Source organism: Lepidochelys olivacea (genome assembly GCF_965140295.1).
Source record: "Lepidochelys olivacea isolate rLepOli2 genome assembly, chromosome: 4".
Taxonomy (NCBI): Eukaryota; Metazoa; Chordata; order Testudines; family Cheloniidae; genus Lepidochelys; species Lepidochelys olivacea.
In genome coordinates this window covers 128,415,329-128,429,975 of record NC_140414.1, presented here as the reverse complement: position 1 = coordinate 128,429,975, position 14,647 = coordinate 128,415,329, and the positions used below count along the sequence as shown (strand labels likewise).

Below are 14,647 nucleotides of genomic sequence, written 5' to 3'. Positions count from 1 at the left end.
CTTATCTGTCAGGGCTGTGAAAACATGTTTAAAAATGAAAAGCTCTTTGCCAGAATGTATACAGACTAAACTAATGATAATAACCTACCACCGCTACAGGAATATACCATACAATAACAACACGATCATGATTAAGGCATTTTGGTGTTTGTGATCCCAGATAACCTGGAACTCAGTTTTAAAAAAGAGTTTACATTTTTTTTCGCTTTTCCCCATTCCCTTCTCGTGTACCACTATAGCGCAGGGTTTGAGGTTGTTTGACTGCCCAGAGCAGTTCAAATCAGCCAGTGTACAGTCCAGGTTCCCTTGACCTTCTCTCCTCCAAATTCCCTGAACCTTGTGTTCCTTCCTACACCTCTCTGCCCTCCAAATCTCCAACCTCTGCTGTACTTCACATTCCCCTGCATATACCTGCCAGTTTTTCCCTCTCTTTGCTCTCCCTGACTACACACATACATACTGTAGTTTCCCCCCTGCCTTTTGCATCCCATGTTTCCCTACACACACCCTCTCTGTTGAGTAGATCTGGTGCAACATGTAGCATTTGAAAATAAATATTTAAGATTAATGATAATTTTTGCCATTAATTTTCCTAACTGAAAGTTTGTCTGTCAGTAGAAGCTTGAGGATAAAAATCTTCAGAGAAACTCCTGAAAAATTACCAGTTTTCAAAATGGCTTCCATTTCCCATTGTTTTCAGTAGACTTGAGGCCATAACTGCCCTCAGGTAGGGCCCTCTTTCAAATGGCCACTGACTCCAACTGTTTTCAGTGAGAGTGAACCCAACAGCCATCTTTGTTAAGAACAGACCTGCTGAGAACTGTTGGAGATAGGTTGCTATTTTGAGAAGGGCTTCTAACTGCTGACAAGTTACAACCTCAGCCCCACTGAGATGGATGAGAGATGGTAGCCACTTTGAAAGAGAGAAGTTCTATGTGGAATTCTTTGCCACAGAACATAATTTGGCAGCCTTGCTAAAGAAGACACTTTCAGTTATGAGGAATAAAGAAAAAATGTCCATCATTTAAAAAAAAAACAACCACCTTCAAATGTAGCATAAGATTTCAGTGAGTTTAACTATAAGAGAAGTTTGAAGCACCCGTGCTGATCCATAATTAAGATAATTCAAGAAAAAGAAACAGTCTGAGCCTGGGTGCTGAAATTCTTAAAGGACCCTTTTGCAATTAATTTTAACTAATAAAATAATTACCCAATTTACTTGAAAATTCTCAGAAAAATCATTCTTATTCAGCGTGTGAGTGCTATAATTTTGGAGAGGATACACTGTTTTCATATATGACAAAACTGTGAATCCCTGTTTTTGGTGCAAAACTCATCCTTAGCTATGGAATCAGGGAATCATGAGCAGGGATTCCTCATATAATTTGTGTTAGAGATGTGCAGAAAGGGCCCAGACTTAGCTTCTATGTCTTTCAGCTCCTCTCCCTGCCATTTTCATCTGTTCCTCCTTTTCCATTGTAAGCTCTTTGAGGCAGGGACTGTGCGTTCCTGGATGTCTGTACAGCAACTAGCATATTATGTTATATAGATAACAAATTATGATGATGATAAGCAGCAAGAAAACCACCCCTGCTGTGTCTGGATACTGTAGCTCAGTAGGTATTTAAACGAAAAGCAAAAAAAGCTTTTCTGTATTCTCTGAACACAACTGACCTTACTGAAAACTACAGCTTCTCATAAACCCAAACCTCTCTGGATTTCATATGGCTGGATGTGCCTTTCCAAACAGAACACAACCCAGGTCCTTACAGAGTTTATGGCTGTCCATGGCAGCTCCTAGGCTGGTCACAAGCTGGACCAAGTTAAGAAGCTGAACTTTACTTTTAAAAAAATTCTTATACTTTTATGGTTGTGAAGAAATTCTTCTAAATATGAGCTGAGTGCAAACCAATAGGTGAACTGACTGGCCAGGGGACTGCTGAGCTAATAGGTGTGAGTGAATTGAGTGAGCAGGCCGGGGCGGCGGCGGGGGAGGGGGGGAATTATTTAATATACAGGAAGGTGTGTGTGAATTGATTTAATGTAGAGGAGGATGCAGATGAACTGATTTAGTAGGCGGTGTGAATAGACTGACTAGGTGGGAGGAGAAGAGTCAATAGATTTAGTATGTGGGTGTGTGTGAATTGACTTAATAGGCAAGAGAATCGGAGCAAATTGATTTAGAGCCAGATTTTTAAAAGTATTTAGGTGCTGAAAGAAGCAGATAGGCACCTAGTGGGATTTTCAAAAGTGCCTAAGAGTAGCTTTTCAAATCGTATTAGATACCTAACTGCTTCTTTAGGCACCTCAACACCTTTAAAAATCTGGACCTTAGTGACTGGGAGTGAATTGATTGAATTAGTGAGAGGCTAGTGATGAACCGACTGGGTAAGTTGGATCCTAGAATTTGCAAATGTGGTCCTTACGTAGGCATCCTTTTGTTAAAAAAAACATAGCACTATTGAGATCCTGTTCATTCCTGCCCAAAACTTCTGTATCTCTTTATCCTTTCTAATAACAAACTCTTTGTTCAAGAGCTTTTGTTTGTTTTGTTTGTTTGTTATGAAATATAAATACCTACGTGGAGTTAGATCATACATGGCCATCAGTGTGAATTATTATTGCTGTGCTGAAATTGTAGTCTAAAATGTCACTAGAAAAATCAAATGAAAGATAAACTAGTCCCCCCTGTTAACTGTAGAATGTATTCAGTTTATTTTGTCAGGCCCTGATGAACTCCTGGTGGAATTTATAGAACTTTGGATTTAAATTGTATATAAAAGGATTCTGTTTACACAATACGTAGATTTATGACTTTTTTTTGGTAAACACTAATCTCCTGAATTCTAGCTCAGTTGAGCTTTTAAATATTTGCAAGTCAAAAGTGATAAGGTATTTTTTATTACAGTAGAAACATTTTAAACAGTAAATTTACTTGCAGTGACTACAGCATGCATTCTTTAAGCAAATGTTCAACTAAGAATTCCTTTGTTATAAATTACTTCATTCCATGATCAGATCCATTCCTGTTTTACATATCAGCCTTCTATTAGATTTAATTCATTTCAAGAGGCTGCCAATTTTGTGCATAGCTTTTGGCCCACAACAAATTGTTTTTGTGTTTTTCATAATCAGACTATGCTTTCACTGTGAATTTGTTCCAGTGATAAGCTCAGTCAGACTGTTGTGCTCTTGGCAGTCGTACTGCCATTTACCAGTGGAAAGCAGCACTTTGTATGAACCATTTTTTTCTTCATAAATGGGCTAATTCGATTGTTTTTGTTTGTATAGAATCATGTGACCAAGCAGAGAGCTATATGGTAAATAAATTACAGACTCATAGAAGTGGAAAGAATTATTTTCTATAGTGGTTTTCATGCAAAATTTTAAAAACATTTTATAAACATTGATTTGTGAACCATCACAACTCCCCAGTAAGAGTTATCCAGCCTTATTTTACAGAGGGGGAAGCGAACACACAGCAATATTAAGTAGCTTGCCCAAGGTCAGATAGGAAACCAGTAGCAGCACCAGGAACAGAGCTTCGTACTCCTGACTCGCAGACCTGTGCTGTACCTGCTAGTATTAGTAGGCCCTCACAAGGGTTCAAACACACACACAAGTGGGTGGGGAGCAGAGGTGAAAGTAAGCCAGTAAGCCCTGGTACGGCGTACCGGCAAGAGCCGGTGCGCTGTTCCGGGACCGGCTTTCCCAGACGTCAATTTAAAACCCTGGGGTAGCGTGGCGGGGCTCTGGCAGGGATTTAAAGGGCCCCAGAACTGCAGCCGCCGCTACTGCCCCGGGCCTTTAAATCCCCGCCAGAGCCCTGCTGCCGAAGCCCTGGGGTAGTGGCGATGGGGCTCCAACGGCGATTTAAAGGGCCGGGGTGGTAGCGGTGGCTAGAGCCCTGGGGCCCTTTAAATGCCCGCCAGAGCCCTGCCGCTGCTACCCCAGGGTTCGGGCAGCAGGGCTCAGGCGGGGATTTAAAGGGCTCGGGGCTCCAGCAGCTGCTACCACAGTGGAGCCCCAGGCCCTTTAAAGCTCTGCCAGAGCCCAGAACCCCGGGGTGGCGGTGGCAGCCGGGAGCCCCCAGGGCTCCTCAGTGATTTAAAGGGCCTGGGGCTCCACTGCAGTAGCAGCAGCTGGAGCCCTGGGCCCTTTACATCGCCCCGAGTCCCGGGGCTCCCAGCCGCTTCTGCAGCTGGTAGCTCAGGGGTGATTTACAGGGCCCGGGGCTCCCAGCCGCCACTACCGCAGCTGGAGCCCCGGGCCCTTTAAAGGGCCTGGGGATTTAAGGCCCTGGCTCTTCTGGTTAAGGCCACGCCCACTGCTCAAGACTCCAGTGTACCCGTAAATCCTTTAATTTACTTTCACCTCTTGTGGGGGGAAGGAAATCCATCCATGATGGGGAAGGGAGACATGCAGGCAAGGTACAAGAACTCCAGGTGGGTCAGGCAATGTCTATAGGAGAAGATATTACTGAAACAGAGAAAGCTGGTATCTCCTACATCTCACAGGCCTTTCAGGACTACAGTGCACTGGAAGCAAAACTTAAAGAGGAAAAATACACCTTTTACCAGCAGAATTATGCATAATATGCACATCTGAAACTAGCAGAAAGCACAGGAAGGGATGAGACTGGAGGACACTACGACAAAGCAGAATAAAGACACAAGCTGCTGCAGACTCCAAATAAAGTGTCTGAAAAAGATTCAAGAAGGCACAAGAACAAGTTGATGGATTTCAAAAAATGAGGTTTAAAAATCTGTTCAAACATGCAGCTCCTGAGAGTGCTTGTGAAGGTGTGGTGGCAAATGGATACACAAAATGAAACTGTTTGAGGGACTCCCAATGTTCATTGACACTAGAAATACAAAAGAGACAGAACCTTCCATTCCCAGTTCTTCAGAAACTCAACAGAGAAAAATAAAAAGTACTTTAAGGAGGAAAAGTTGCACAAAACCACAAAAAATCTGGGAAAAACAACTCCAAATTGGAGAAATTCTTTAGGAACTGTGGAAAAGCAGACTGCCTTAGCACCATTAAAGTGGGGACAAAGGAACCTTTTCAACCTGACCATAGTTAGAAGACAACCAGTGAAGAAGAGCTGCAAACAAGACTGTTCTAGGTCCAGTGATTTTTATGAGAACTGTTAGGTCAGAATTGAAGAAGCTAATGTTTCTTAGGCCTTGGTGTGTTTTTAAAACACTGGTGAGGAATACAATGATGTGTTTTTTAAGGGCTTCTGTATTGTGATCTGCAAACCACAGCACTGTTTGTCTCGTCAGTGAGTTGCTGGAGTGTGGAGCAGATGGCGGATGTCTGCTAATAAAATAGCTTAACTGTGTTTGTGTAGATTTACCGCCACAGGACATTACAGAATGAATAACCTAGACCTCTTTCCACAATAAGCATTTAAAAAAATACTCAGAGATATTGCTATTCAACTCGCCCAATGAGTTTTGATGTTGTCAAAGACTGCGAAAATTTAGAAAACTATCTAAACAGCCAAAAACATCCAGTTGTATTTTTTCCGCAGCTGTAGCATTGAGTTACAGATATGCAACAATGTATGTACATTAGGTTTCAATCCTGTGAGGTGCTGAAAACCTCCTATAAACGACTTGAGTGAGAATTGAGGGCTCTTGGTGTTTAGAACCTTGCAGAATCTGGCCCTGATACTGTGTTAATAGATGGGCCCCTCTCCTCTTTCATTCTTAAAAAAGTTCACATCTCTAAATCATTTCTGAATGTAATAAATACAGTACCAATAAAACTTGCACCTGGCACTTCCCTGGCCAAATGTAACAGGAGATTGTTAACATAAAGCACAGTGGGTTTTTTTCCATGAACCTGCCTGTTTCAGTCAAACAGAGATGATATTTCATTATCCTGTAGTCTTGATCAGCAAATTACCTTAAAAAGAGCATACACTTCTTATCGTTATTATTTAAAACTTAGGTAATTTATTTCAAATAAGTTTTATTAGCAATTATTGGGATGAGAAGAATTTGAGTAGAAATGGGCCTGATCCAAAAGGCCATATCAGAACATCACACAGAGGTGTTTGGAATCCAAATGCAGCTACAGATCCAATTTTGCAAATGGCCCAGCAGGTCTTGAATCCAGGCCTGCAGAGGAGCCAGGTAGCAGACCGCTCCATGCTGTCCCCAGCAGCAGTTATAATGAGTTTGTGCTCAACTACTCACAACCCACTGCAGACACAGACCACCAGAAGTCCTGCCTCAAGGGGTCTGACAGGCAGCAGACTCCTGACTCCTGATTGGCTTCCTGACCTATATAAACCCAAGAGGCATTCCAGAAAATATCCAGGCAGCGGTACGGATCTCCTGTAGCTGGATGATCATTCTTGCTCCCTGTTCTTGAACTTCTGGCTTTGACCTTGCCTTGATTTGGACCTTGCCTCCTGACCTGGATCTTGAAACCTAACTCATACTCTGATCTTTGGTATTGACTCTGGCCTGGAATTTGACTATGAGTGCCTCTGATCCTCTCAGCCTCAGGTTAGATCCTGCTCTGACCCTTGGTTCTGGCTGCCATTGTCAGAATCCTGACAGTTTTCCTGGATCACCCTAGCCTGTGTTGATGGCCTACCATGGAGGCAGCAGGCCACTCCCTGCCTGGCATGTCCCAGAGGCTATGGGAGATGTCTGAATGAGTTGACCACTCCCAGGAGGAGATCCCCACCCTTTGAGCCCATGTATCATAGCTCACAACAGAGAACCAAGCTCTGCACAGGCAATCCACCCAGCTCCACAATGGCAAGGTGGCACTGCAGGCCCAACTGGCAGAGCATGCCTCCGATAACCAGATGCTACAAAAGCAGGCAGCCTAGCTGCAGGAAAGGAATGCTGCACTAGGGGCATGTACTGTGGCTGCGTACCCGGACCCACTCCCCCTCCCAGAATGTTTTATTGGGGACCACGAAAAATTTAGGGGGGTTATTAACCAATGCTGCCTGTTGTTTCTGCTCCACCCCCAGGCCTGCCCCGCCAACCAAGCAAAAGCAGAACTCATTATTAAGGTTAAGATTCAGTCACAGGTATTTTTAGTAAAAGTCAGGGACAGGTCATGGGCAATAAACACAAATTCTCGGAAGAACATCAGCAGATACCTGCTAAGTTTGGCTGCCCATGTGGTATGCTGTGGTTGATGTACCAGCAGTTAAGCAGCTTGTGATGTTATATCTTTAAATCCCTTATTCCTGATGGAAGAATAGACCCCCTTAGAGCTCAGTCCTGCACATGTCAAGCTTGTGTAACTCTTACTGAAATTGCTGGGCAATGAAGGACTGTAGGAACTGGTCATAATAAGTCCTGTTTGTACTTTTGAGGATTCTGTGCTTACTTTGAGTTTCTCTGAGTTGGATTTTCAGAGGCTGGCTTCCTGTTCTATCAGGGCGAAGGATTCTTCCTAAAGCTATGGGGGTCACGGGGCCTCCATTACTCTATCCCTGCCCCTCCTCTTCCTCCTGTAGCCCCGCCTCCCAGCCCAGCTGGAGCTGGACAGGGGAGTCTGGGCCTGAGAGCAGTCCTCGGCCCGTATCCCCACCCTCCCAGCCCCCTGCCCAGGGCAGGTGGCTCCCTATAGCTGCCTGCACGGTACTTACCCCAACCTGGCTCTGGCTTCAAGCCTGGCCTGGAGGCAATGCCTTGCGGGGAAGAGAAGAGACAGCAGTAAACTGTCAGGCCCGTGGTAAAAAGTGGACAGGCCAGGCCCATCCACTTTCAAAAGTGGGAGGGCCATGGTCCAGCGCCCCTGTGTTCTGTTCATGTTTGTGTATACAAACATCCCTGCAAATGCTTGTCGAGCACTAATAATTGGATGTGCACTGACAGATTCTAACAGCTGCGCATATAGGTGGTCGAAGATACATGTGCCAATCCCATCTAGACACATAACCAGTGTGAAGGTAATAGAAAAATGAGGTTTTGTATGTGTAAATTTGAGCAACTGTTAGTGCTTGAAAAGCACATGTATGTCTGGGTGTGTGGAGCTGCACATGTAGTGACAGGAAGCCAGGTTTTCAAGACCATCTACAAATCAGGTGCTTTAAACGTTTGATAGTGCGTACTTTGCTGCACCTTGCTGATGAAAGGCTTTCATTAATGGTGACCACGTTAGGCCTGATTCTCCACTGCTTTGCACCTTGTGTATCACAGGTGCCAACTTTTCAAAGTGCTGGGGGGTGCTCGGCTGTTCCCCAGGCCCCGCCCCCACTCCATCCCTTCCCCCAGGGCCCCACCCATGCCCTGCCTCTTCCTGCCCCCGCTCCACCCTGGTCCCTCCTCTTTCCCCCAAAGTTCCACCTCCTCCCCCGAGCATGCTGCATCCTTGCTCCTCTCCCCTCCCCGCCGGCCTCCTACACAACACAAAACAGCTGTTCATGGTGAGTGGGATGCGCTGGGAGGGAGGGGGAGACTCTGATCTGTGGGGCCTGCTGGAGGGCGAGAAGCATTGGGGGAGTGGGAGGAAGCTGGTAGGGGGACTGCCGGTGGGTGCTCAGCACCCACCATTTCCCCCCATGGGTGCTCCAGCCCAAGAATACCCATGGAGTCGGCGCCTATGTTGTGTGTTCACTTACACATGTATAAAATGAATGCCACTGTTAACTTGATTTGGAGGTTTTGTACACCCTCTTTGCACAGCAGAAATAAATACACGAGGTGCAAGGCACTGGACTTGTAATTCACAGAGATATCACTTAGGATACTGGTGATGAAATAAACATTTCTTGAGCACTGAATTTGCCCTGATTTCTGATCAGCATATTGTGTTTTGTCCAGTCCCTCGCCAACGATGTTACAGTGGCAATGGTACAGAGTACAGAGGGGTTGTGAAGACGACTGTTTCTGGACACAGCTGCGTACCCTGGAATTCAGATTTGCTTTACCAAGAACTTCACGTTGACAGTGTTGAAAAAGCTGTGCAGCTGGGCTTGGGACCCTACTCTTACTGCAGGTAAGAACTTCTGGCACACTCAGTGTTTGTAAACTGAAGTATACGTTGAACATAGCAGTGATCTTGGAAGAGTGGATTACCAGTGATATGCGTTCAGCAGTTATCTTTTGTTGCAGTAACACTGGTTAGCTTCAGAGAGTCTATTCAGAACATGAAATTCATAGACTCACTTTAAGCAGCCTAGGAGAAGTAGGTCCTCAAAAGGGATCTACATTTAGAAAGTGTAGGATCTTGCAACTGAAATACCTAGCTAGCTAGGGCCACCAAAAGAATGTCTAGACTTGAGGGAATGTTAGAAAGTTCGGGGCCTTTTAGCTTTCTCATCTCTGTGACCTTTTCCACACGAGTCCCAAAAAACAAAAACAATACCTCATAGAGTCACCCCAGGGGCCCGTAGTTAACTTCATCGTCTCCTCCAAAGAGCGACTGTGATGCTGAATGAAAAGGAGTACTTGTGGCACCTTACAGACTAACCAATTTATTTGAGCATAAGCTTTTGTGAGCTACAGCTCACTTCATCGTTAGTCTCTAAGGTGCCACAAGTACTCCTTTTCTTTTTGCAGACTAACACGGCTGTTACTCTGAAACCTGTCATGATGCTCAGTGTTCTGGCAATTGTCCCCTCTCCATGTTGATGTTGCATTCTGCCTCTATCTGTAGCGTATCATCAGCACTCTCAGCAGTCACTGCAGCTATGGAGACGAGAGGGTCCATCCAGGAATAGGGTATATGTAAAAATGAAAATCAGAGCTATGTGGAGAATGGAAGTTCTGTTTCTCAAAGGATTTAGAGATTTTGAAATTTAGTTTCACTGTGAATTGGAAGGAAAACAGAAAATTGTGAAATTCTTCATGAAGGAAAATTCTGGGGGGAGGAGACAAACTATTTCAGGTCAAAAACATTTTGTTTTGACAAAATCAAAACATTTCAATGTTGCCTTTTTAGAATGTTTTTAAGTATACTACAAACTAACAAAATGGAAATTAAGTTATTTCAAAACAAAAAATCTATGTTTTATTCTAAAAAATTCAAAATAGGATGTTTTGATGTTGTCCAAACTTTTCCTGTTTTCTTCTGCAATGAAATTCCAATGAAATCAATACAATTTTATGAAATGTATCGATTTCAATGGAACTGCATATTCTGGAGGGATATGGTTCTATACGTTTCTCTGACCAGCTCTAGTCAGATCATCTGTTGCGATTGGGCCTTAGGAATTATCCCTTCCTATGCCCTCTCTCAGCAGCTGGCCTTTCTCCAGGCCTCAGATAACCAAAAGAAAGAGACATACAATTTATGTCCATTTTATGGCAAACAGTGGGGATGGGCAAATATCAGACATTTTAGAGATTGGTTCAGATGCTTATCCTGCTGTTATCTGATTTTTTTGTTTTGTTTGGAAATCAGGCTAGTAATCTGCAGAGATCAGAATTTCTCATGAAATTTCCTATAGACCCTGGTTTATTTGGAAATATTATGAAAGCATCATTTCTCACAGTAGCCCTTCTTTTGCAGGAAGCCAGTGAGTGCAGAGAGCCATAAATAAATTAATAAAATCTGCTTTCTGAATCTCCAAAAAAGTGTTTCTTCTTTTATCCAAATTAGTTTGATCTCCACAGCAGAGTCTAGATTTAACAAAGTGTAAGGGGACTGTTGGCCCCTTACTAACATTCAGTGGGGGTGTTTTGATTGGCTAGCTCCCAGTACTAAAAGGGGAAGGGTCTATGGGAAACCAGGACCCTGAAACTGATAGTCCCCAGGAACAATGGGGAGAGGCCAATGCTCCAGGTCAGCCTGAATGACAGGGCGGGCAGGCTAATCAGAGAGTCAGGAGGCCAGGGAGGTCCCTTCCTCCGGGTGAGCTGGATTTGCCTGGGTCAGACAGAGTGGGGCTGAGCTAAGGAGAAAGCAGGGGCCGAAGCTAAGCTGGGGAGCAGAGCTGTCCCAGATCCAGAGGGACCAGAAGAGCAGCCCAGGAAGCCGGTCAGTGCTGCGAGCAGAGTCACAGAAGCAGCCTGCAGAGCAGACCTGTCCTGGGAGCAGAGCTGGAGCAACCAGAGGCAGAGGGGCCAAAGAAGCAGCCCAGGGAGCTGGAGGCAGAGCAGCAGCAGCAGTGCAGAGACAGAGTGGTGGAGCTGGGGCTGGAGCAGTCCGGAGCTGGGTGCGGTGAGCAGCTGGGGAGAGCGAGGGGGACCCTGGGCAGCGGGCCCAGCACAGGGAGACGCCTCAGCCAAGAGGCTCTGCAGGCCAGGCTTGGATCGTAACCCTGACAGGGCGGGGGCGACACTGGGCAGAAGGGTCCTACCACTTAGAGCCTGAGAGCGTGTGGCCACCACCAGAGCAAGTGTCCAACCCACAGCATCCCTGCAGCACAGCCCGGGGCTGAGAAGAAGGCCTGGGACTTACAAGGAACAGACTGTGAACTGCCCTGAGGTTCCAGAGACACTGTTTGTGATGTTCCTTGCCACAGAGCAGGTTGATGTGTTTGATGTAACCTTTCCCATTATTCCTTAGTCTTTTTAAAATTAATTGTTGATTAAATCACTTGCATTTGCTTTAACTTTTATGTAATGGTCAGTGGGTCAGAGAAGTGCCCAGTGCAGAGAGAGTAACCCGGAGTGGGGACACCCTAGCCCCTGTCCTAGGTGACCACAGCAGGGTTGGGGGTCAAGCCTCCCAGGAATCCTGGGCCCAGCCTTGTTGGGGTTACAAGGACTCTGCCAGACAGGAGAGTGGAAGGGGAGTCCTCAAGGGCAGGGAGGCCACTGGGTAAAGTAAGTGGGAGCGAGGACTCCAATCCTTTCACTAGCCCACTTCACTGGGGTAGTGCAGAAGCCAGGAAAGTTCCCCACAATAGCGGGACTATTCCTCCGCTCACAAAAGCACTTAAGCATGTACTTGAAAACATCCCTGTTCAGCACATGCCTAAGTGCTTTGCTGAACTGAAGCCAGTTCAGGAGATCAAACCAATTTAATTTCAGAAGGGTTTAAACATGTGCTGAACTTTAAGCATGTGCTTAGGCACTTTGCTGAATCTAGACCTTGTCAATTTTGTCCCTTTGAGCACAGCATTCACTTAAAGATTTAAAATACAAGAAGTAAATCATATACCTGTGTAGGGGCTGGTGTGATCATGCCCTCTATAATGCAGAGAAGAAACAGTAAAGCCCCTTTTTTCCCACTTTTTTTGCTAGCAGATTTTAATTTTGAGGTGGGTATCTCCAATACACTCTGTAATCCCACAGATATATTCTTGTTCAAATATTCTAATTTAGAAACATAGTTGGCGGTAGATGACTCAACCCATGCTGCTGCTTCTGTTCTGAGAATTTAAAGTGTTTTAGTCTTTGAAGAGTAGAAGGTAGACTCAGAAAGCTACTGAAGAATCTTAAAAAGAAAGTGTGTGGTTTAGGATAAGTCATATTCAAATTAGGCTCCCTGTTTACCTGAAGCCCTGTATTATCTTGTCATTGTGACTAGTTATAGAGAAGATCTTTTTGAGGCTTTGAAAGCTACCATTATATTATGGAATGAGCAAATCAGACATATTTCTGGTTATTTCTGCAGCACTGACAAAGATAATTCTGTTTCTCAGAGAAGCATATTGGAACCAATCAATTGCAGTTAGTTCCTTTAAGAAAACAACATTCATTATTCTCTAGTGAAATCTTGAATATTTCTTTTAATCTACTTTTTAAGAGTGTTTGGTTTGCCTTCAAATACATTTGCAAAGTTTTTCCTATGTTTGCATTTACTCACAGAGAGAGACAGCTGAAGGACCAAATTCTGCTTTCATTTACACTGCTGTAAATCTAGAGTAACTCCATTGTGTCCAAATAGCTACTCCAGATTAATGCTGATGAAACTTGGAACTGAGTTCATCCTGATATTCCCATCTTTTTCTTGCTTTAAAGAATGTAATAAGATTCTTCACCTATCCTCACATTACCTCAATGTATTAGCAGAGTTGTCTAATGGACTGAAAACAGGCTAGGTGTTTTAGATTCTTAAGTGCTAGCTATTTTTGCTACTGACTTGCTCTATGTCCTTAAGCAAATCACTTAACCCATCTGTGTCTTTTATAGAATGGGGCTAATTAATGCGTACATCGCATGGGGACTTGATCCTGTAAAGTACTGAGCACTCTGGACCCAGTCCAGCAAAGCATTTAAAATCAATGAGAGTTAGGAGCCTAGGAGCTTTTGAAAATTACACTAGGCAACTAACTGCATCTTTAAAACCTGGCCCTTAAGCACATGCTTAACTTCAAGCAATGAATAGCCCTACTGAAGTGAATGGGACAAATCACAAGCTTTAAAGTTAAGCACATGCTTAAATGCTTTGCTGGATCAAGTCCAGACTGCTCAGCACATTGCAGGATCGATCCTATGAGTGGTGCAAGAGTAAGTATGTAAATGTTTGTTTGTAAAGTGCTAAGTATTGTTATTGACACTGCTTAATTTACTCTCCCCAAACTTTATTAGAAATCCAGATAATGATGAGAAGCCCTGGTGTTACATCATGAAGGAGAATACTTTGTCTTGGGAATATTGTAATGTTACATCTTGTGGTAGGTAAATATTAGGTCATGTGATCTGATAATAGATTTCATTTTTCATTTTAGTGTGATCCAGTGAAAACTTTTTTTCTAGTATCAATGGAACTTTTTCATTTGTTAACCGAAATTTTAGGTTTCATTTGCATTTCTTAAGTCCTGGTGGTCTCGAATGAGTAAGTTTATTTCCTTTGCTACTGTAACGCTCAATATGTTTTCTTGGAAGAAAAACTACAGTTTCCATGTAGAGTGTTATACAGTTATGCATCCTTAGTTTATTGCACAGTGATCACGATATTACAGCTGTCCTTGCCAGGCCATCATATGGTTGAGACTTCAGAAATTAATGGAGCTGTTGGTGCACCATCCTTCAGCATTCAGAGTAGCAGCCGTGTTAGTCTGTATTCGGAAAAAGAAAAGGAGTACTTTTGGCACCTTACAGACTAACCGATTAACCATCCGATGAAGTGAGCTGTAGCTCACGAAAGCTCATGCTCAAATAAATTGGTTAGTCTCTAAGGTGCCACAAGTCCTCCTTTTCTTTTTGCATCCTTCAGCACTTATCCTTACTCATGCAAGCAGCCCCATATAGATGAATGTGGCTATTTGAGTAAAGATTGCGAGTGTCAGTAAAGGTAGCAGAATTAGGCCCTCAATGAGTAAATCTCTGTCCTTACTGATACTTGTTTCAGCAGTTTAAACTAAAAATGTATGGCAAATACTAAATGGATTTTAAAAACTAAGAAGTCTGTTCTTCCCCTAAATTCATATTTAATTGCCATTAATGTTAATAGGCGTTATTAAAATGGAGTTACAGAATGGTAGCCGTGTTAATCTGTATCAGCAAAAACAATGAGGAGACCTTGTGGCACCTTAGAGACTAACAAATTCAAATTTAAATTTGTTAGTCTCTAAGGTGCCACAAGGCTCCTCGTTTTTGCTAAAATGGAGTTGTAATCTGAACCTATAAAGTGACCATTTATTCTCCATCAGTGATTTAAATATATTCTACTCATGATACCATTTTTTTTCTAACTCTCTAAACTACAAAGCTAAAGGTGGTGTCTGGAAAACTAAGATGTGTTGTTTCTGCTTCATGCATCATCACCA

General features: G+C 43.7%; 1 protein-coding gene across 2 annotated transcripts in view; it reads left to right on the top strand.

Annotated features, from left to right (window-relative positions):
* The window catches only part of HGFAC (HGF activator), a 65,884-nt gene that overhangs the window by 38,935 nt on the left and 12,302 nt on the right, over positions 1-14,647 (top strand). For both annotated transcript variants that reach the window (XM_084625994.1, XM_084625995.1), the window contains exons 8-9: positions 8,808-8,982; positions 13,467-13,552. In XM_084625994.1, coding sequence (XP_084482120.1) covers positions 8,808-8,982; positions 13,467-13,552 — 261 coding nt within the window. The remainder of the gene's footprint in view (positions 1-8,807; positions 8,983-13,466; positions 13,553-14,647) is intronic.